The sequence below is a fragment of the Pomacea canaliculata genome, linkage group LG14, assembly GCF_003073045.1.
Source record: "Pomacea canaliculata isolate SZHN2017 linkage group LG14, ASM307304v1, whole genome shotgun sequence".
Taxonomy (NCBI): Eukaryota; Metazoa; Mollusca; class Gastropoda; order Architaenioglossa; family Ampullariidae; genus Pomacea; species Pomacea canaliculata.
Genome location: NC_037603.1, coordinates 15,796,589 through 15,818,414, shown reverse-complemented (window position 1 = coordinate 15,818,414; position 21,826 = coordinate 15,796,589). Strand labels below are relative to the sequence as shown.

General features: G+C 40.7%; 2 protein-coding genes and 1 long non-coding RNA gene across 3 annotated transcripts; 1 reads left to right on the top strand and 2 right to left on the bottom strand.

Annotated features, from left to right (window-relative positions):
* Window positions 1-351: 351 nt before the first annotated feature.
* LOC112555775 (zinc finger protein 260-like) lies at window positions 352-6,776 on the bottom strand. Its single transcript, XM_025224282.1, has 3 exons — window positions 6,752-6,776; window positions 4,858-5,206; window positions 352-3,680 (listed from the first exon to the last, which is right to left on the bottom strand). The coding sequence occupies exons 2-3, from the start codon at window positions 5,196-5,198 to the stop codon at window positions 2,159-2,161; spliced, it is 1,863 nt and encodes a 620-aa protein (XP_025080067.1). The 5' UTR covers window positions 5,199-5,206; window positions 6,752-6,776; the 3' UTR covers window positions 352-2,158.
* Window positions 6,777-7,719: 943 nt separating this feature from the next.
* Window positions 7,720-11,708, bottom strand: LOC112555794. Its single transcript, XM_025224311.1, has 2 exons — window positions 11,463-11,708; window positions 7,720-9,316 (listed from the first exon to the last, which is right to left on the bottom strand). Exon 2 carries the CDS (start codon window positions 9,298-9,300, stop codon window positions 8,461-8,463), a length of 840 nt encoding a protein of 279 aa, XP_025080096.1. The 5' UTR covers window positions 9,301-9,316; window positions 11,463-11,708; the 3' UTR covers window positions 7,720-8,460.
* Window positions 11,709-12,286: 578 nt separating this feature from the next.
* Window positions 12,287-18,541, top strand: LOC112555815. The gene is made up of 3 exons (XR_003097537.1): window positions 12,287-13,138; window positions 13,731-14,023; window positions 17,993-18,541. It is a non-coding gene; the product is annotated as an uncharacterized LOC112555815 (long non-coding RNA).
* Window positions 18,542-21,826: the final 3,285 nt, after the last annotated feature.

Genomic DNA, 21,826 nt, shown 5'->3' with positions numbered 1-21,826 from the left:
TTTAACAATCTGATGGTCCCACTGAATGCTTTTTTCCTTAAACATGTGGTCTGGGTATTTGTGGATGTATGGGGTTTCACATCCATCCTTCCATGAAATCCTGAGCTGAAGGCAAACTCTTTGATCACATAATCATAAAAATTTCAGACAGAAGTAAAAATTCCTATGATTAAAATTTAAACTTTTTTCTGGTTTTAGCATGAATGCCTGGTATATGCTCCATTTTACTATGAGCACTGTTCTTGGTGCACAAAGTGTGTACACCATTGTACAATATATTTTATGGCAATGATAAAATTTATATATTGTACAAGCTTTACTTTCAGAAAATGACTATGGATATAAAGATGATAAACAGATTGATGAGTTTAATGTATGAGTGCAACAGAAACTGTTCAGTACATAGTAATCAAACAGTGTTCAACAGAAGACCATCACAGCAAAAACTTGCACGTTTATTATAAAATGTATATCATAGTTTTCCTCTTTGAGCTTGAATATAATCCATTATTCTATAGAAACCATGCTGAAAACAATGTCAGACTATATAATAATCACAACCCAACAGTAACAAACTGGCCGCCAAATGGCATTCATAAAACAAAAGTATGGAAATCACTTTTTAGTACAAACATATAGGAATGTATGCATACACACCACCTACAAACACCCCCATGATCATATCACTTAGAAGTCAAAATCATAACGTCATGTTTGTACACAGATGCTCCTCATTAACAAATGATCCCAGATGAGGCCTTCCAAACAAACATATACATGAACAATCCTGTATTGTTAACCTCATTCTGCATATGGTGATGTTTATTGGAATGTATCTAGAAGGGGGTGGGGGATATTGGGGAAACAGTATCCTGAGCTTTACCCAAAATTTAAAAAAAAATCCAAACATTTTGTACTTTACGGTCCCTTAAAGCACAAAATAAAAGTCCGGTCAGATCAGCTAATATGGAAGTGGTGATGCTTAAATCTTATGTAGTCTGTATACACAGAAGTACATACCCACACGTAAACACATGCATGTATATTCACGAGTATGCTTTGTAAATCATCAACATACCACTGCACATGTATACCATGTACCAGCTTGCTGAGCGTTATACATCTCATGCTGTACTAGAGTATTATGTTTTGCCTTAATTAAAGCTATATATTATTCAGTTTCTTGAATATTACGGTTTAAAAAAAAGTCAAATTTATTTAACTTAAAAAACACAACCCTCAATAAAATGGACACAACTGGAGCAATTCTAACATTGCTGTCTATGCAAATGATAAAACAATCATGATCTTAACTGTCCACATCATGCTGTTTTGCTGTGAAAACCAATTGCAAACATGCCCTTAAATGCATTCTTCATTAATGTTACTCATGCATAATTGTTTCTTCAGTCTGCCATAAACTAGAACTGAAAATGTTTAGACTAATTCAACAAGTAATTTCAGTGGATATTAGCTGGGTTATATTAGCAACTGATCAACTGACTTGAAAAATTTGCACAGTAGTGCAAAAAGCAGTGATATTAATCAATCAACAGGACTGAAAAAACTGGCAGTGCTGTTAGAGAATTAGAAGGACACTGTCAATAAATTAGCATTTACTGATGTTAGTACCACTATATATGTAGGTAATAGTCAATAAAAGGACAGTGCTGCAGCACAGCCTCAACACTTTTAGAAAAACTCATCACTACACTATTACAGGTAAGGAGTGGAAAGGAAGTAGCCCCTGATTAAATATTACTCCAAGAAAAATTGCAGTTAATGATACTTCAGTTATTCACATAAAAATCTGAATAGATCCGTGTGCTTAAGGTATGTAATTTTCCTCTCTAACGAAGATAAGAAAGTTTCTTCAAACATTCACTCTTCATATTTTTAGTTGAACACATACTCGAAAATGTCTGCTCTGTGGCTGAGTAAAGAGTCCTGGTTATTCTTCATCAACTTAAAATGTGAAACATCTCCTCACCACTTTAGGAATAAGAAACACTAGGAGGTGGAGAGAGGAGTAAAAAATGAAAACAAACCCGTAATAAGAGAGCAAGTTCTGATGTCCCTGCCCATCTGTGAGAAACTGGATAAATTAGACCAGACAGCACACTATAAACAAGATATCACTGTTCACTCTTCTGCTAGATCAGGATTCCTGTGCCTGACAAAAGGCGAATGGATGAGGTGGTTTGGGTTTGTGCCTGTTGTTCCAGTGCTTATTCATGTTGCCAGCAGTGATGAAGCCCTTACCACAGTCCCTGCAAACATATGGCTTATCACCTGTGTGAATCCTAGTGTGAACTTTCAATTCTGATGTGGAGGCAAAATGTTTACCACACTTGGTACACTTGTGAGGTTTGTATCCAGAGTGCTTTCTCATATGCCGCCTGAAATTTGAGGGACTGTGAAAGGCTGCTCCACAGACTGCACACCTTAAGTTTTTGATGCCAGAGTGAATTCTCTGATGAGCCTGCAGACCATTCTTACGGTGAAATGCTTTGCCACACTGTTCACACGAAAAGGATCTTTCGCCTGTGTGGGTTAGCATGTGTGCCTTCAAGATTCCTTTCTGTGTGAAAGCTGACCCACATTCATCACAAAGAAAAGGCTTGAATCCTGTATGTGAAGTCATGTGGGCCGAGAGGGAACCACTGGAGAAGAAGGCTGCGGCACACAGTTTACACCTAAATGGTTTGTCACCAGAGTGTTTTCGTTTATGAATGACAAGCAAACCCTGCTGCCTAAATGCTGCATCACAAACATCACACTTATATGGGCGGTCATTAGTGTGAATGCGCATATGAGTTGTCAGTGTTGTGTTGCGTGCAAAGGCCTTTCCACAGATTTCACATTTGAAGGGTCGTTCTCCAGTGTGTTTACGAATGTGTGATTTCAGGTTACCAGCGCATCTGAATGTTGCTGAGCAGTGTTCGCACTTGAATGGTTTTTCTCCAGTATGTGTTCTTGTATGGTCCTTTAAATTTGTAGAGTTAGAGAAGGCTGTGTTGCATTCTTTGCAAATCCAAGTTTTCCTTTGTCTCTCTTTGATGACACCTGACACCATAGATTTCTTTCTTGAACAATTATCACTCAGGTCTTTGTTAAAAGTTTTTTCATCTGCAGTCACAAGCAGTCTCTTCTCACGCACAGGTCCTTCTTTCTTTCTTGTGAATTTCCTTTTCTTACTTCGGTTTGGATTTTTCTTTACAGTTTGATTGGGACTGCATTCCTGAATTCTTTCTGATTTGTCTTTAAGACTATTTTTGATTTGCTGATAATCAAATACCTCAAATCTATCTGCATCTTTCACATTTTTTGATCTAGTCTGATCAGGGTATATCAAGACTGTTTGTGGCTTGGTCTTTGCTGACAAGTTTTTAGAAGAGCTTGATAGACGTGCCTTGTCTATCCTACTGACTTTTCTGTAACCATTTAGAGAACCAGCAGATAAATGCTCTTTGCTATATATTATGCTGTTCACTTCTACAGCAAGTTCTTTATGTACAGAATTGGTATTTACCTTTGTTAAGAACTGTCCTGAATGAAGCAATGAGGTAGTGTTAATGGTGTCCAGCAAACGACTGCATTTGAAGCAGTGTTGCGGCAAAACTCCTTTGCACCCGAGACAGCAACCACGGGCTTGCAGAGCAGACTTGTATTCCTCAACTCTGGACAGCATATAACAAAATCATATTAAGTATCCAGACTTGACAGCATGACAATTTCAAACTGATCATCCGTTGATGGGCTGCAAAAAAAAAAACTGAAGAAAATTCTTCAGACTTCTGGGAAAAATTATGGAAGTGTTTGTCCTGCCATTTTGGACAGCTGAATGGCATAATAGATGACACACCATAAAATAAATTTAGACTTACCATTAGTTACTTTAAATGTGCCAAACAAGGCAAATTGTTCTGCAAGTGGAAAGTTCAGAAAATTTCAGACATAAACCCAGCCACAATGCTCTCTCACTCACACACATACACTAACACTCCTACCTCTTACATCTATACACCAATACCTTCATTTAATAAATTGACCTGATCCTAAAAGTTGTCTGGAATACAGAGACCATTTAAGACACTTAATTTATTTCAGAACCAGCCTAAAATTACCAGATAACCTCTTTAAAACACAGAACTCCCCCCACCCAAACTACCCATTTCAAGCAACCAGCTCAACTATGTTTAAAAAACATTAAAAAGGCCCATAATTCATCATTAATAAATACAGAACTTAAAAGAAAATAGCTCATTGCTATTATGTCCTTGGTCAGTTCCAATTTTGCAGATTTGCACCATTTGTTCTTTTATACTAAAAACTGTACAGCTGTCTGATATGAGAATCAACATCTGCTGTTCACTTACCTTTTTCTAAGTTCCTTATCACCCTCATCTTTTAGCATAAATGTTTTAGTCTTTTCCTACACAACCCCCTTTTTAGGCTCCATAATAATGGGCTTCACCAACGACACCCCTTAATACAACATGGATGCCCAATGCTGGACAAAAAGAAAGGCAACCACATGACTTTTCATTCCAGCATAAGATAAAAACAGATCCCTAATACTCTGAAGTTTCTGACACTCAATTTTTGACTGGCAGTTCAGAATGCAGTTTAGTTCAAAAGTCAGGTTTGGGAATAAATAATATAAATCTTTTAATATTATACTGAAAGTCATGCACAGGCGATAAGTTTTGGCACAGGCGATAAGTGGGAGTTTGTAAAGGAGGGGATGGGTGAATTATAAGCTGCATACTGCTATGGTTGCATCATGAACTCAAATAGAAAATTATAGACTAAGCATGCAGAATCAATATCCCTAGTCAGAAGCACACAACTCACTGGTTTATCAAGTACGTAGCTACTGAAGTATCAGAGGTCAACCCTTCGGTTGCACCTATACAACGCCAGCGAATAAAAACATCCCAATCAAGTGCGATAAGCTGCATTTTATTGTGCAGCTGCTGCTGTGCAGAGAAAACATGCTTTTGAACTTGTGCCTGGGAGACCAAACCTGGCCTTAGAGAGGTTGCTTCATGCTGACAGCCTTCAAACAAGCCATTAACCATGTTCTTTTGTTCATCAGCATCTGAAACCATGCTTCCTGAAACTGGTTCTGTTCTTGTACCCAGAGTTTTGGATTGGCAGAGTGCACTATTACAGATGTGCCCTTCCTCATCCATAAGAACACCTTAAGGAAATAAGAAAAACATGAATTACTATCAGTCATATACTTCAATATAAGTAGATGAAGACTGAATATGGGAATAGCATAAAGGATTCCATTATTTAAGTGACCAGATCAGAATAAGTTCAGCTCAAAGCTTCATAATTTGAAAAAACAAGAACACTTAATTAAAACTGTATAGATGAATTGAAAATGCTGTCATTTCATGTTTTTACTGTTGTCTCTCATCATAAAAGCTAAGTAAGAAACAATGTCAATTTTACCAAATATTTAAGTGTTCTTCCATATCTACCTTTTAACATTACAAAGGGTATATGCTTTTTCACAGGATTTTATTAAAAATATATGGTGAATATGTCAAAGATTTGTTCTTACAGTTGCCTAATAAAGAATTGTCATTGTCAATCCTTTCCTTTGACATTAAGCTAAACGTTTTGATTAATAGACTATTTTTGTCTACATCAAAGCAGCGATCAAAGCAACTTTCCGACAAATCTAGTATAAGGAGATTACACAATGACAATGATGCTTTAGGTGATAATGTTGGAGCATGCCTTTGGCACACTCTTTTGTTCACCCTTGCACCCAGGAGGACATATTAAAAAAAAAAACAAGTTGTACGTTGGTTAATAAAAGTCACAGTCGGAAACATTACTGACTTTCACAGCAAGGTCACACTTAGCGATATGATGCCATCATTTTCGCTACAAATTCCCTGATAGAGCTTTAGTTAAAACAACAACCACCACACATCACAGACAAGACTAGTCGCCAGTCTCCCAAAGGATGGTCAGTGACCTCCCTTTTCTCATCGCCTTTGTCAAATAATTACTGAAACCATGCCACCAGCAGAAACAAATACACACAGCTATATGACAAGTTTGATTACACTAAGCATGAAAGTCTGGGATGATGAGAAGGCTGGTGATTGTTCAGATACTGTCATACCTTGATTCACACTCACATCAGACGCAGACGACCCAGCGACTTCCGCTTTAAAAAATAATGTTCTCTACCTTCACACTGGAGTCGATTGTTTACTGTTGGTTTCGCATCTTATTAAATATCATTATATAATATCAATGCATCCATATTTTAAATTTGAATAATGCTAACATTTACTTTCGCAAATTAGATTTTCTTGAAGGGGTTGTGGTGACGGTCTGTGGCTCTGTACAGTGATGATGATGGTTCTAAGGGGGAAGCGGATAGCCGAGTGGTTACGACGCTGGCCTCCGAGCTGAGAGCGCGTGGTTCAATACCCGATTATATCAGCCAACTTCTCCGCCCTAGTCGACCCATCTGGCTCTCCAACCACCGAACTCTTGAAGTGTATGAAGGAACTAAAATTAAAAATATTTAAATTTTTTTTTCTCTTTTCGATCAAACCAGGAATCGAGGATGGATGTGTCAGCACTTGACATCAGTGGTCGATGGTCTGCCCCAGAAACTCTACTGCCGGGGTGCTCCAAATAAAGTAGTTATACTAATTAAAAGCTCAATTTCTTATTATACAGGAAAATATCAGTAAAGGTCGAATACCTTAACTTCCAAAGAAGTATCGTTTGACAATGGAGCTTCACAGGGTCAAGTTGGTCTCAGTTCTTTGGTGTTTAAAATAATTACTGGGCTTTGTGTATTATGATGTAGACATCTTTGCTGCAAACATTAAAAAAGTGTTACTGTTAACAACCCAGGAAATACTAGGGGGTCAAAGGAAGAAAAAGTAAACAGGGTCAGAAACGACATCCGAGATATCTGCGATTCAAGAAAGGCATTGAAGAGAGAATTTAAACAGCAAACCCGAGCAAATCTTCAATAGTAGGACCTTGATAAAGAAGCATCTTCAGCGTTTGTAGAACCTCTAACTCAACTTCGTATACTAAAAAGGCCTGTGGCATATATGTTGCAGTTGTATTCCTCCCTTATCGGTATTTGGAAGTTAAAGGCTACGAGCACGTGATGCCAAATCTGACAAAAATTAGAAAATGAAAACGAGGGTTTAAAGACATCTTGCTTCAATTACCCACTCTATTCTAGATAATCCACTTGACAGTTAATTTTGAATTAGTGTCACATTTTGATAGTTCTTGATTTTTAAAATGATTATATTCACTTCATCTTTTATTAATTTAGCGATATTGATATTCCAGCAAAACTTAGAGCAAGCAGGCACACCTAGGAAGGATAGCTCTTGTACATTTGCTGCACCTGTATATGCACACATTTATACGGTCATGCACATTGTCTGTCTCACTGATAAAATGAAAAAAGAATAACTCTTATCATAGTCCACGACGATCTGTCTCTTGTATTTCAAACCATGTCAACCGTTTCTCACAAACCTGAAGACGAAATCAAGCAGCCACCAGAACAGGAACTATACCTTTAAAAATGTAGCTAGTAATGGTGGGATCCCGGTCTCACAGTTACAATTTATAATTCTCTTCTGTCTGTCGATCTGTCATCTTGTGTAAACACGCACATACACATCGAGTCAGAACAAACACACACAATGCACGATGACAAAGCCTATCTTTATTGACAGGAACAAGTGTAAAACACTTAAAAGTCGATAATCTTTGAATAAATACATTCATTTACATCACACACACACACACACACGAGCGCGCACGCAGACTAGTCAGCATGCATGTGGTGTGCATCTGCGCCCGAGCAGCTCTCTCGAGGTGGGGCGCAGACAACCCTGCATCTCTGCTCTCTCTCTCACACACACACAAACACGTGCATCTTGCAGTCACTTCTCTTGAGAGTAATTGCTGGAGTGAATGCGTGCATACATTTCAATTTGGACGGAGTAAGAATATAAAACCAAGTTACCGAGATAGGAATGGTGAGGGCATGGGATCGAGAGATCGAGAGAAGAAAAGAGAAAGATGCTAGAACAGACAAAATAGACCGAGAAAAATAAAGCAAAAATCACAAAGTAAATTTTTTTTGAACACGGACAAACACAGCAAGTGACTGCCTCGAGTCTTACCATGAGTATTTTTTTTTGGTCCTCTGAAAAAATGTTACATCGTTCACGATTTTACACAGGTGTCAGCAAAGGTTGCCCTCTCGCACACCATCTTGAAAGTAATCTCATGAAGTAACAAAAATATTCCTTCCAGAAAGCCACCAAACTTCTTTTTCCAGGCGGAGCAAGTTTAAAGCTGGTGACGTCAAGAGAGTATTGTTTTCCGGAACGAGGCTAGAGACCCTGAAGTGAGGGAAGACGGAACACTGGGAAGATGTTAGGAGACGATCGTCCTGACATCAGCGAGAATAGTCCGTTTGCACACCGGGCACACTTCAAACGAAGACCCGCACTTCTCGCAGTAGCAGAAGTGACCGCAAGGAAGAAAGGTCAAGGCCACGGGACGCTGATGACACTGGCGACACACCTGCCTCGCTTTCAACTTGCGGTTCTCGGCTCGCAGGGCAACCAGTTTTTCTTTCAGAAACCTTTTTCTTTGAGACCGCTCCTCCGTGCTGTCTTCGACCGCCATTTTGCTTTCATCGTGCGCTGTCGCCGTTGCTGTTCCTGACGATGCTGATGCTGATGGTAATACTTGTATCTGATCATCTCCCTTGCTGATACTTTGTTGTGTAGGTTCGTGGTGGGGGCAGTCGCCAGGTGTGGTTGAAGTTGTTGCTGTAGATACCACTGGGGTCTGGACAGGTTGCGGTGTGGCAGTTTCTTGACTGTCTCTGAAGGCACCGTCGTCGGTTCCATGCTGGACGTGGCCACTTTCTCCCTCAGCAGATGATGGGTCTTTATTGTCAGCGTCGTGACAGTGGCTGACACCGTCAACGAAAATGCCACTGTCAACTGGCGCCATCCCTTCAACTTCCTGCAGCAACATCTGCGCGCTTATGGCACAGTGTTCGTCAGTCATCTGACGTCTGCTGGCGCCTTCTTCCACTGTCAGTGGCCTGCCATGGTCGGTGTCTGCATCTCTGACAGAATTCATCTTCAATGCCAACTGTTTGTACACGCTGTAAATGTCAGTGATTGACATAGGTGCCATCTCAGAGACAGCCTCTACACATGCAGGGTAGGACTGCACTGGGCTCCCTTTTTGGGTGCACATGATTTACTTGTCCTCTCTAGAAATATACACACAGGTAAATGACTGTTAAGTATGACAGGATAAAAGGGACACGTGACACTGGTTACTTGACCTGCGCACTTTTGATGCTCTGATTAGAGAAAGACAGGAGGAGAAAGAGTAACAGGATGAGAGAGAAAAAAAACGTCAGATGCACACAGCTCCAAAGCTTCAGCAGTCATTTGCGCCTCAGCGGGACATCAAACTATTTTCCCTCGTCAACACGATAGCCCACATGTTCAGGTAGCCGGACATTTGCCATTAGCTAGAATTATTTCTCAGGCAGGCTCCCTCCGTCTGCATTTTGCAGTCAATGCAGAAGCAGAGGGTGGAAAGGTCGAGGTTTGTTTGTTCCAGAACCCCACGGGTACACAATTTTTCAGGGATTAGTAGAGCCAGTGGACAGAGAGTCGAGTTTAGTCTTCTATATTATGATTATGCCCTAGGTACGGTAACCCACTTACATATCACAGCCCCTGTAGGCATTAGGCTATATTAGTTTATTATTTAAAATTGCTAAGTTTTCTCTTACAGATAAATTTTGCTGAGGGAACTTTCACTAACAAACCTCTTTTGTATGTCATGAAGATTATGCTTTTTTTTTTTTTAACAGGGTTAACTGGCCTAAACTGAAACCCCCAGAAACACAACGGTATATGCCCTCTATCAGTATTTTTAATTACGGACATGAAATGCATCCTGCCTCAGAGGCTGCTGTACTTCCGGTTCATAGTTACGGACCTAGGGTCAGCCGAACGTACGAAGCTATTGGGTGATAATTTGTATAGCTGCCTGCTTGCATAAATAACTAGTCGGAAAGAGTTAGTGGGTGAGCGCGAACTTGTGTTACTGGACTGCTGGCAAACGATTTTTTTCCCCCAGTTAACTGCTAAAACGAGGCAGGAGACTACAAAGCTTCCGGTTTAGTCACATTCTTTATTTAGGTTCGCCGAGACTAACAGCAGAGAACTTCGCAAGAGGCTAAGCGTTGGTCTTGGCAGACAGCCAGCAATCCACCTCTACACGTCCATGGGGTGAGTGAGTGATGGCTGTAGCTCCGAGATCACCGGTCACGTGTGCTTGTACTACAAAACATAGTTGTCATAGTCGCATCGACTAGGGGTCTATGAGGCATGTAACGTCTAAAATTGTACGCCTATTGATACACAGGGCAAAGGTTAGTGGCCTCTAAGTGGATTATGACTTCGACGTGAATTACTTCCTTGAATGAATCATTGAAAATGGGTTTTTACAAACCTCAATACATAGGCGTATTGAACATGTGTAAACGCATGAACATGAAACTGGTTAAACATGATAAACGGGTTTAACACTACTTGAGATGTGATGCTATTCGGTGAATATTCAGTGAAATTATGTTTACGTACGAAAAACACGATAAATGTATACTTTTGTAGGACGAAGGCGTATTTGATGGACGTTTACATTAAAATAAACAAGATAAATGAGCGCATCACATTTGTGCTTATGAACGCACCCTTTCGGGTATAGTTCCTCTTTCATTGTTGCAAGAAACGCTGTGGGTTCAATACCCGGACAAATACAAACTCAAAGGCTATTGAATGACTATTTTTTTTTTATTATTCAGAAATCACCACAGCGTCTATAAGCTGCCTATTGTTCTTTGTACACGAGTTGTAGAGTATAAATATATGCATACACAAATGCTTCGCAAAGGAGTAATGGTTTCTAATCGTAAAATGTTTTTACTTTCACTAGAAAACTTTGACAATAGTAGCATGGACTAGGTACATTACTTCAGATTCCACTTTCTATTTGTAATGATAGATCGGCATAGGTAGTGATACATTATATACACAGCTGATACACATATAGTCTCTCTGTCTCTCTTCAATTATCTTCTTGATATCAATGACATTGTTTCCTAGCTAATACTTTTAAATGTCCGTGCTATCTGAACATCTTATTAAAAAAAAAACCAAACAGTGAAAAACATATAAAAATACGAACAAAAGGCTAAGCCCTGACAGCGTATTATTAATTAACAAAAATAATAATTTAAACACCTTGAAGCTAAATGCAAAACAAGAGAAAGGGAGGTATGCACCACATCGTGCATATAGTAACACACTTTGTACAGTGCACACCTGTAATGTGCTTACAGTTTCAAGTTAAGTCTTTAATTCCAAGTCCAACTTTCAGGTAGCAGCAGAAGATTTCAAATCGTCGGTTGAAGTGAGCAAGCTCAATGACACAGATCCTCTGAGCAGTAGTACTCGACTCCGAGTAGATGTGGCTGCTGTTGTAGTAGTTGTAGTAGTCGTCGTAGCAGGAAGGTCTTTGTACGATGTGGCTACGTAGATGTCGACTGTTAGAGGTTTGTTGTCAACTGAGCGATGTGTGCGCGAAGTCGGTGTCTTTATATATACATTGGCCCTGCTACGGCCAGAGACCTCGAGAAAGGCCAGAGGTCATGATGTAATATCGGGAAAACCAGTTGCTATTTTTAGGTCTGACGCACAAAGAATGCGCGAGAACAGCGCATGCAGAGAGCGCGTTCAGGACAGAGTGTGCACGAGAAAGTAACAATACTTTTACATATATCGGCATTGCACGCGTGATGTGTGCAGTGGGTTTCTGAACGCGCTACTCAGTGTGCCTCGACAACAACAAGCTGTGTACATAGAAGTGACTAGAACCTAAGTTCAACGGACGGTATATCGGTCAGGTTCACTTGTTGAACCAGAGAGGAGACAGTCGGGGTCGCTGTTGATTGACACGTGTATCGTTAGGAAACAGCTCATTCAGCGTCAGGGAAATTTTGAGATGGACGAATCGTGAAACAGAAATTTGGAGTAAGCACGTGAGATGTATATTATGTATGCACGCAAGCACGAACCTATATACGTCTGTGGTGTAAGGGGATGTTCACTGAGTTTTCTCGTGCGTCATTATTACAGAAAAATATATCATACATGTATTCTTTCATATGCTAACAAACAAACCTTCCCCTTACATATATGACATTTGTGGATCATTAAATAAGGATCTATATCCACTTTCATACATGTGGATTCATACATAAATAATAGGACTATACACACAAATACGACTTGTATACATCTAGCTCTTACACGTGACTTGTCACACCACGGTGTACAAACTCACGCACACAATGCTGCGGAGGCGGTGTCACGTGCTGGATAGACTTGTGTGTTTGTGTGTGTGTGTGCATGCGAGCACGTACTGTCCTCAGCGGAAAAGTAAGAATTATTCACGATCGACAGAATTTTGCGACAATCCTGATCGCTCCCAAGCCGCACACCTCGCCCATGAGTAGACAGCAAAAAAAAAAAAAAAGTTCTCAAAACAATAATAACAATAACAACAACAACAAAGAGAGCATATAACAGCAAATATAGAGACAGCAAGCATCTGACAATAAATAATTGACAGCAAATACCTGACAAAAAAAAACAAAAAAAAACAGCAGAAAACAATTAAACCGTTGGAGCAAACAACATACAAGATCCTGAGACCAACCAGAAAACACTAAACAACCGAGAGGAAATAGCAGACACTAATTAAACAACAGTCAGAAAATAGCTGACAACAAACGCCTGAGACAACCAGCAGACACCAAACACGCAGGTAGGAAATAGCAGACACTAAACAACAGCAAACAGCTGACAAAGCAGCATCCTCTGAAGGTCGTTAGGTGGGTGTGGTGAAGACTTCGTTCCCGTGTTTACAGGACCAAACAGGACCAGCCAGAAGGTACCGGAGGCGGCTCCAGGAGTTGCAGGATGCGTCATCTTGTGTTTCTGCTTTCTGCCCGGTGAGAAACATTGCTTTTCTTCTTCTTTTTTATTATTTTTTTTTTTTACATTTTTTTTTTCTATTGGTGTTCGTTATCAGAGAGCCCTGCAATACATATATTTACTGTCTACTTATATCGTTGCATGCGTAGCTATATATATATAGCGGGCTTGTCCTTACCCCCTCGTCCCTTCTCTCAGATCCCCATCGCATCACATTTCGATGAAAATACTTTTGTCTTTCAAACACAACAACATGTATGCGTAATGTTATATGCGTGTATATAATTGTCTTTGCGCGTGTACGTGAAATATGTTTGTGCTTGTGTGTGCGTGCGCACGCTAGTATTATATGTATGTATGTGCCTGTGATGTATGTATCCAGGCACGTTCGTGAGTGTATGTGCGTTAATGTAAGTGTATGCGTATGAGTGTATACAGACGTAGGTGCTTAAGTGTATTTGATCGCGTTTGTGAGTTTGCACTTGTGTATGAGTGTGAGTGTATAATGTATATAATGTGTGTATATGTGTGCGTGTGTAGGGGTATTTAAAGTTAGTACTGTCTTTTTTTGTTTTTGCCTTTGATATTATTTATTGTCATTGGTACAAGTGAGTGCGAGCCGAACATCCGCAGCGGCAGCTGTGAACTGTAAGTGGTTCATCGCGTCAAAAACGTGGGATGTGGAAACCCAAGCATAGCTACACAGCCATTGAGCCCCTGTTGGAGTTATCACGCCCATTGTCTTCGGGAAATAGTTCTGAACACCGCCATGATGTGCAGGGACCCTTACAAGTCGTTTGATACATTCCCTGCCGGTGTCATTTTTAAACATGTCGAGGAAGGAGACCCGTCTGACATTTTACAAGAACGCGGCGGATCTCCTCATATCACGTGATACACAGGTAGGAAAACACATCAAAACCTGCCTCTTGGGCCTGTCTAAAATCAAAGCAGATGAAATCTCTAGCCAAGAATGCCTGGCATCCATCTTTGTTTTCGTAAGAAAAGATAACATTCATTGTGCTCTTGTTAAGGTTAAAGTACCGCTTGACAGGTGTTCAAGGGACGATGGTTCGAAACCCAGGAAGAGATCAAACGATAACATTATTCTACATTTATATCATCAATGATTCTATTTTGGGTTTTACAAATTTTCTTTTTATTATTTTACTCCGAAAGAACACTGGAAAAAGTGTTTTTCTATCTATAGAAATAAATGATATTACGATATATACAGATGATGATGATGATGATGATGATGATGATGATGATGATGAGGAGGAGGAGGAGGAGGAGGAGGAGGAGGAGGAGGAGGATCGATAACTCTTGTTCACGGACCACTGCAGTCTTTTACTTTATCTGCTTTGAAGTCAGCTCACGGAACAGCAGCTCCATTTTTCCGCAGCTGGCGAAGATGTTTTTGATAGCAGCCAATGTTGTGATTCTGGTTTTTCCAGACCAAAGCGAGTTTTTACCCTTTTCGTAGAGTAAGAAGGGGACTTCGTGGGTAGAAGGGACCTCAGAAGTCTCTCAAATCCCCCTCGAACCTTAAGTAGGGGGGCTAGCATGTAGCCTCCCTTTGTTTAGATATCTGTCTTGTGTCAAGAATGTCTCGGCAGCTGTCTGGTGGTCGTTGTTTGTTGAAAAAATGGAGCCTGGAAAAATAAAATAGACCGGGTGCGGGATGTCAACAAGGAATAACAGGCGAGCTCTCGGCTCGACAAGCCACGGTGTTAATGTTACGGGGTTTGCTGGCCTTACCTCGGGTGGCAGCCCTCTCGTCATGGCTTAGAATTCTTTCCCGCTGAACCAGCCATAAAGAGAAAGCCTTAATGTTCCATCAAAAAAAGCAAATTATACCTAGCCACTTGCAGCTGCACTGTTGGTGGTGTAAGATCGCTTCTGTTCGCAGACGCGAAAAAGAAACAGCGTGTGGTCGTATTTGAACCCATCTGGTCGGCTTTGTTGATTAAACTCCAGCAATAAATGTCAATGGAGATCTCATCGACCTGCTGACTGGGATCACGTGACAAGGGTGTCTGACCCCGCTGCTGGGAAAGGTTATCCTTCGCTTAAAAATGAAATAAAAAGCTAGAGATAAGTATAGTGGAGTAAAACTGCCAATAGCGCTGATGGCTGATGATAATATTTTCAAAGATTTGTTTATGATAGAAAAAACATTAAAAGAGTTTGGAAACGTGTGTAGTGAGGTGGTAGCCTCTTAGAAGATGGCTTTCTGATTTCTGAAATGATTATCAGAAAGAATGTATTCAACAAAAGAGAGAACAGACGATAAATCTGACGGCTTAACAAGACAGGTTGGCTTTTCTTGCTCCCTCATCTCCATGCGGAAGTAGTAATAAACTATCATCTGCACTATAATTAGTTCTCTTCATACATACACTACATGTGCACAGTAGCATATGAATTTTCATGTAGCTTAACATGGTATGTTTTCATACAGTTGGTGTCACTCACGAGACTGATTATGAATCTCATATTGATGACAGGAGATGGATATTGGAAGAAGAAATTCTAAAGGTGCGCGATCCAAGAGGTATATTCTGAATTCAGACTAAATGAAATAAAACGAAGACACATTGTGTCGCGTGTCATGATTTCGTCTAGGTCTGCATGTCTCAGCGCGCGGGGACGCTCCTGTATTGGAGAGGTAGCTGACAGCAGACGACAGTTAACGTGTGTTTTCAGGCTATTTTTGTCCGGTTCGCGGGAAAAGGTCAAGGCCTTCGCCCGTTGTCTGTAGCAGCACCTGACGTCAGGGTCTTGCTACGTCACGTGAGGTCTGCTGGAGGGCTGGTCGCTGCTGGGGAGAGATTTGTTACCAAGGCGCTGAGTAGAGCGGAGAGTTTTTTTTTTTTTAAAAGACGGCTGGAGTCTGAGCTGTGACATCTAGTGTCTACGGGAGTGTGCTTCCGTTTCTTCTCGGGTTGACCGTCGGTCATTAGCATAAGCCGGGTGGGTGGGTGCATATTTTCCCCATTGTTATGTTTGTTTTTAGATGAGAGGCTGCACACGCCTGAGCATTAGGATACGCGAGTATGTGTTTACTCCTTATGACTGTATTTTTGTACGTGTGTAATTTAGGACTATTTCATGTCTTGGTTTAAGGGGGTCTTGGAGGGGGATGTTTTGTTATTTTTTCCTGTAGCTTTTTAGTGACCGTTGTTCTTTTATTTATTTCAGGCTTTTTGTGTATGTCCGGGGTGCACGCCCTTGGTGTGTATGTACTGTGTACTTCCTGTGTATACGTGCTATGCGTGTGTGCCTTATGTCCTGGCTCCACGCACTTTTGTTCGACGAGCATTCATCTGAGATATAATCAGCCATTCTGCACTTCTTCATTTGTGCCGTCTACGTCTACGTCTACGGGTTCTACACCTGCATTCAGAAAGGGAACTGTACTGTGAACAGCTCCTGAGACTGTGTACTAAGCGCCTCAAGCCCCTGTTCTGTGTTAAGAATTAAAGACTGAGGGGAAACTACGTTTAACTGACTGTACTGGGCCGCGGTGCGCGGTGGTTTTTTTTTTGTTTTTTTTTTAAACTTCCGCGTTATAATTTGTGCGCGTTTGCGCTTTGTTTTTATTTTCTTTGCGGGGGTGCAGTACTTGGTTGTTGTTGTTTTTTTTTTTTTTGTTTTTTTTTTGTGTGAGTACTCGCATCGGTATTTTCTTTTTCTTGGTTTTATTAGGTATTTGGGTGTTTGGGTATATATTTTTTTTATTAAACTTCGTATTTGTGTCGTTCTTTTCGTCTTTGTCATGGTCTTCGCTTGGGCACGGGTTCGAGAAGTAAGTCGCATCCTGCCTCTGGCTGAGTGACTGAGCGTGTGTGGCCTGCTGTGTGAGTGGCCTTGAGTGTGCTCCGTGGACGCTGGGGGGTGGTACGCGACACATTACATAATGAAAAGAATTTAGACTTAAATGAAGCAAGGAGACATTAGTTTATGAAAGGAAAACAAAAAAAGTAAGCTTTTTGGGATCGGTATTGGACAGATCGATATTCCTTAGAGAATGAAACGCGGCTAAAGTGCCAGCTAATTGATTTCTCTAAATTTTGTTCTAGTTTTAAATTGTTTGGACTAAATTATTTCTTGGACAAACTTTCATAAATTTAGCATACGACACTGGTTATTGCTGCTCGTGAGAGAAAACTAGGTTTCTGCAATATTTCGATTAAATAAAACGTGAAACGTTTATTTATTCTGTAAAACCTTCGTAATATCAAGAAATGGCTTTTACATAGTTCAGCTAATGAATTAATTAGTTACCAGCTCAACTAAAAGTAACCATAATTATTACAAACTACCACATTGTAAGGGCAACTTTTCAAGCAGAGTGTGAACATATGTGCAGGATATTCTTTCGAATACGTGAACATTTATGGAGAGGGGTAAGAATCAACATAGAACAAAACATTGAGAATGTACAATGACAAGAAAATGTTGCTACAAAGACCCTGTGAACACGAATGGTGCTAAGATGGCTGCACGTGCGTACAGCTGCCACTTCTCAACACAGTTCTCTTCCACTGCGGGTGTTGGGCAACTTTGTTTTCCCCAGGCGAGAGTTGTGTTTTCACGGCAGGCTCCTGTGTTAGCGTTTGGTTCTGTGAACCCACGTGTTCACTTTACTCCCATAAATGTTGTTTGCGCCCAAACCGTCGCATCCATCGAGCATTAACGTCGAGTTTTGCGCGTGCATCGTGTCAGTGTCATATCGTTGAGTATACCATGAAAATCCCATCTTTCTCATTCGCGAAAGAAGACTTTTAGTGACAGGGTCTACAGTGGCTTACGTGACATGTCGTACTGTGTGATGTGTGCTGAAGTTCACTGTATGTTTGTTGCAGCGTGTCTCTGCGCCATGTCTCTGTGGGCCTCGATGGCGGTGACGTGTGTTTGGTGAGTGGGCTGTGTGGGCCATCAAGCCACTCGTGCACACATCATCTTACATTTATCGAAGAAGAATTCATATCTGGGAAGGTACTAGAACTGTTAAGAAGTTGGAGGAACTGTAAACAAACAAAAAAATTTGTAAAAAAAAAAATCTTAACTTCCTTGACTCTTCATGGTGTAATTTTCCAGAATAAAGCATTGTTACTGTCCCTGACTGAGACATATGAGAGCGTGTACGTGTGGGATGTGTTCGGGTAAAGCTGTGTTCTCCTACCCGTTGTTGGTCGTGCGTGCTCAAGTGTGATGGTGACGGCACGTGACGTTTTGCTTGGCGGTGGTCGACGATAAGGTCTGGACACGCTTCAGTAGTTTTCGATGAAGACTTTCAGCCAAGATCAGCACGGTAGTCCCATATAATTCTCACACCTCAGCGATGGGAAGCTTTCACTAACCGACAAAGCCAGCCCAGCGGAACATCACCTTTTCCACTTTACGAGTTGCTTTTTTTTCTAATTTCTGTCTTCCTCAACCTACAAGCATTTTGGTGAAAAGGAATTTCGGGGGAAGAGAGTTGCGATGGGAGGAGATCCCCAGTTTTCATAGCAAAAGAAGCGTGCAGTTGTTAGCACAGAAGGCAGACAAAACATTGAATTGTACCCGGACTTGAAAGCCATTAAAATCTTGGGTGGAAAGGTGAAGAGTGTATCGTGACCATGCACAAGTCAGGGAGGCAGTCGTGATGCACGGTTTATTCATATTTTGTTGGGGTTCAAATTGTAAAGGGTGGATTCCTTTGCCTAACCGGTTTGGTGGTCTTGTTCTTGTTGGTGTCTGTGGACTTCCCTCGTGTTTGGTGTCTACTGAGTGACTGGTGATCTGTGCTCTTTGTCGAGTTCTCTATTTTTCTGTGTCTGCACTTTATAGTTTCCTTCTTCATCGTTATCATCTGGTGATTTTGTTTCTTTTTATTATCTGGGTTATTACTTCCCTGCAGTTGTTCCGGGACATTTTACTTGCTACACTTTCCCGCTTCCTTCAGTTTGTGGCTGTGCGTGAGTCAGCAAGCATAAACTGAATCTCTCATCTCTCTACCTACACTCCCGCCTCCTTCTTCATCCTTTTTCTTCACTGTCGTTGTGGTGCTGCGGTTTCCGTGATGTGCCGAAAAATGGACAAATGTTTGGGGTTTTCATCATCAATCATTGTCAATCATCATCAATCATCAATCATCATCATCATGACCATCATCCGGTCAACATGGTAGCTGCACACTCGCTCCCGTGTGGTGCCCCGTCTTTTGGCAGGCTGTCAGCGCATAGTCCATTCGCGCGGAACAGATCAAAGGAGGGGAAGTCGAAATCCGTTTGTGGTGAACAGGTAAAAATAAAAACTGTAGTAGTGCCAGCCAGCACGCGATTTGCTTACTCGTTTGCTTTCCCTTCTTATCTTCCCCTTCCTCTCTTCCGGTTTCTCTCAAAGGAGACCTCTCGAGTCCGTTTACTCTTCGGAGTAGACAATTTGCCGTAATTCTGTTCACTTGGAGCCACCAGCAAGGTCTTATAATCCTAAAAAACTATTAAAAGTAAACATACATACAAATAAACATGCTTCAACCAAATATAAGTTACAACTTTCTCATGGTCGAAAACGAATGCTCATGCTAAATTTAGTGAAGCTCACAGAAATAGTCGGGATTACCATGGATATCAACCAAACCACAAACACACAGACATCACCCCATTCTGTTCATAAGAAGATATCTGGGTGGATGAAAACAACTAAAATGTGATTAGATAACGAGTAAAAATGTAACAATGATGGACGAATCTCAACGAATGTTTTTAAAATGAAAGACAGTGGAGGAAATAGGTAGTAAAATTAATTAGTAACATTTAATAATAGACACAAATTTCTCTGATCTTCTCTAAGCCGCTTTGAAGGTGGAGGTAAAGGTCCTTTAATCGCATAATACCTCCAAAGCAATGCAAACGTTTGGATGAAGAAATGTCGGACTTTTGAACAGTTGCGTTAAAGGGCAGACAACCGACATTACGTCATAACGAGACACGGTGACAGGGTGCAGCTTATCTCCCTTCTCTCCCATGAGCACCATCAAGCACATGAGATGCTTGAGTACAACCACCTTGGAGAGAAACGCAGGATGTCTGCAATCGCCGTGTCGATTGTTTCCGTATGCAGGAGATGACTGCCACGTGCACATGATGAACTTCCTGGGATGTTTTTGTTTTGTTTTTTTGTGTGTTTATGTGTTTTTCCTGCGTTGTTGCTGCTTAGAATATTGAAAATCCATGGCCCTTTGGGCTACATAAAAGTCGCTGTCTGCAGGGAACTTCAAAAGCTTGAAGCACGTATTTAAAAACCTCTCACTGTTAATAGAACTGGTCTCTTCTCCGGGTTATAAAAACAGTCAGCCCTAGGTGTGGTTCAAATAACCAATTACAGTTATTTGGTTTCTTTTAGCGTTTTGCCCCATCATCCAAGCGACTTACAAAGAAAAAAGAACAACAACAACAACAACAACAACAACAACAACAACAAGAGTTTACTGTGTTCTCATGTTGAAGATAAATACCATCAGCATATACTCAGTCACTACAGCTCAAGTTTACTACCAAAATATCCATTTGTAGCCTTCTCCGTCTTTGTCTTTTGACTTGCAGCTGTGGTTTGTACTTGTAGTAGTATAAATGGTAATACTAGTAGTGATATTATAAGGTGTGAAATAGGGTTGAGTTGGAGGACCTCGGGAGGTCTTTTTTCACAACTTTCTCTAAATTTCTTTGTATTGTTTCATATTTCATTTGACTCTGTTTATATATTTGTGACTTTTAGTGTTTTTGTAATTGGATATAAAAGAAAATAACACCTTAACAATTATTTTTTTAATTAATTTAAGATTTAAGTAGCTCAAACAATCGCGCATATGCGATACTTTCACGAGAATATTCACGAAAAAATGAAATCAGAGCTCATTGTGGTAACTGTATTTTTTTTTTTTTTTTTTTTTTGGGGGGGGGGGGTTAGGTTGGGGAAGCTGAGCAAGCGGTTCCTCTAAAGAGAATCGGACAGATATCGTCGTAATAAGACGTGGACATTGTCTTAACATTTCACAGCGAGGTAAGCAAATAAACAAGAAGTATGCGTGTTTGTGTGTGTGGTTTATGTGAGTAAATTGGTGCAGGAAAGGAGAGAAATAAGGGAAGAACAAGTAAATGATAGGTTGTCTGCTGCCTACAGACATGACGTCATTCTCTGCTGCTCACAAACATGACGTCATTATCTACTGTCCACAAACATGACGTCATTCTCTGCTTCCATCAACATGACGACATTATCTGCTGTCCACAAATATGACGTCATTCTCTGCTTCCATAAGTATGACGACATTCTCTGTTCTCATAAACATAAACATATAGAATGCTACCCTCGCAGCGCAAACATAGAGTTGTCATTCAGAATGTCTGACTCTGTCATATAAACAAACAAACAAACAAACAAACAAACAAGCAAACAAACAAATAAATAAACAAACTGAAAGACTGAAAAAACCTAGGTGTGTTCCCTTGTTCTTAGTGATTGCGAAATTCTTTTTTTAAAAGAACCTTTTATGTGTGGGGCGGGTGGATTTCACGGGGTGTGCATGTCTTCTACTTGCCTACAGGTAGCAGTTGGTGCTCACATCCTGGCAAGTGTTCAGCGGCGCAGTTTGGCCAATGGTGTCTCATACTAAGCTAGAAGCATCGGTGCGACGGTTTTTCTCGTGTGTT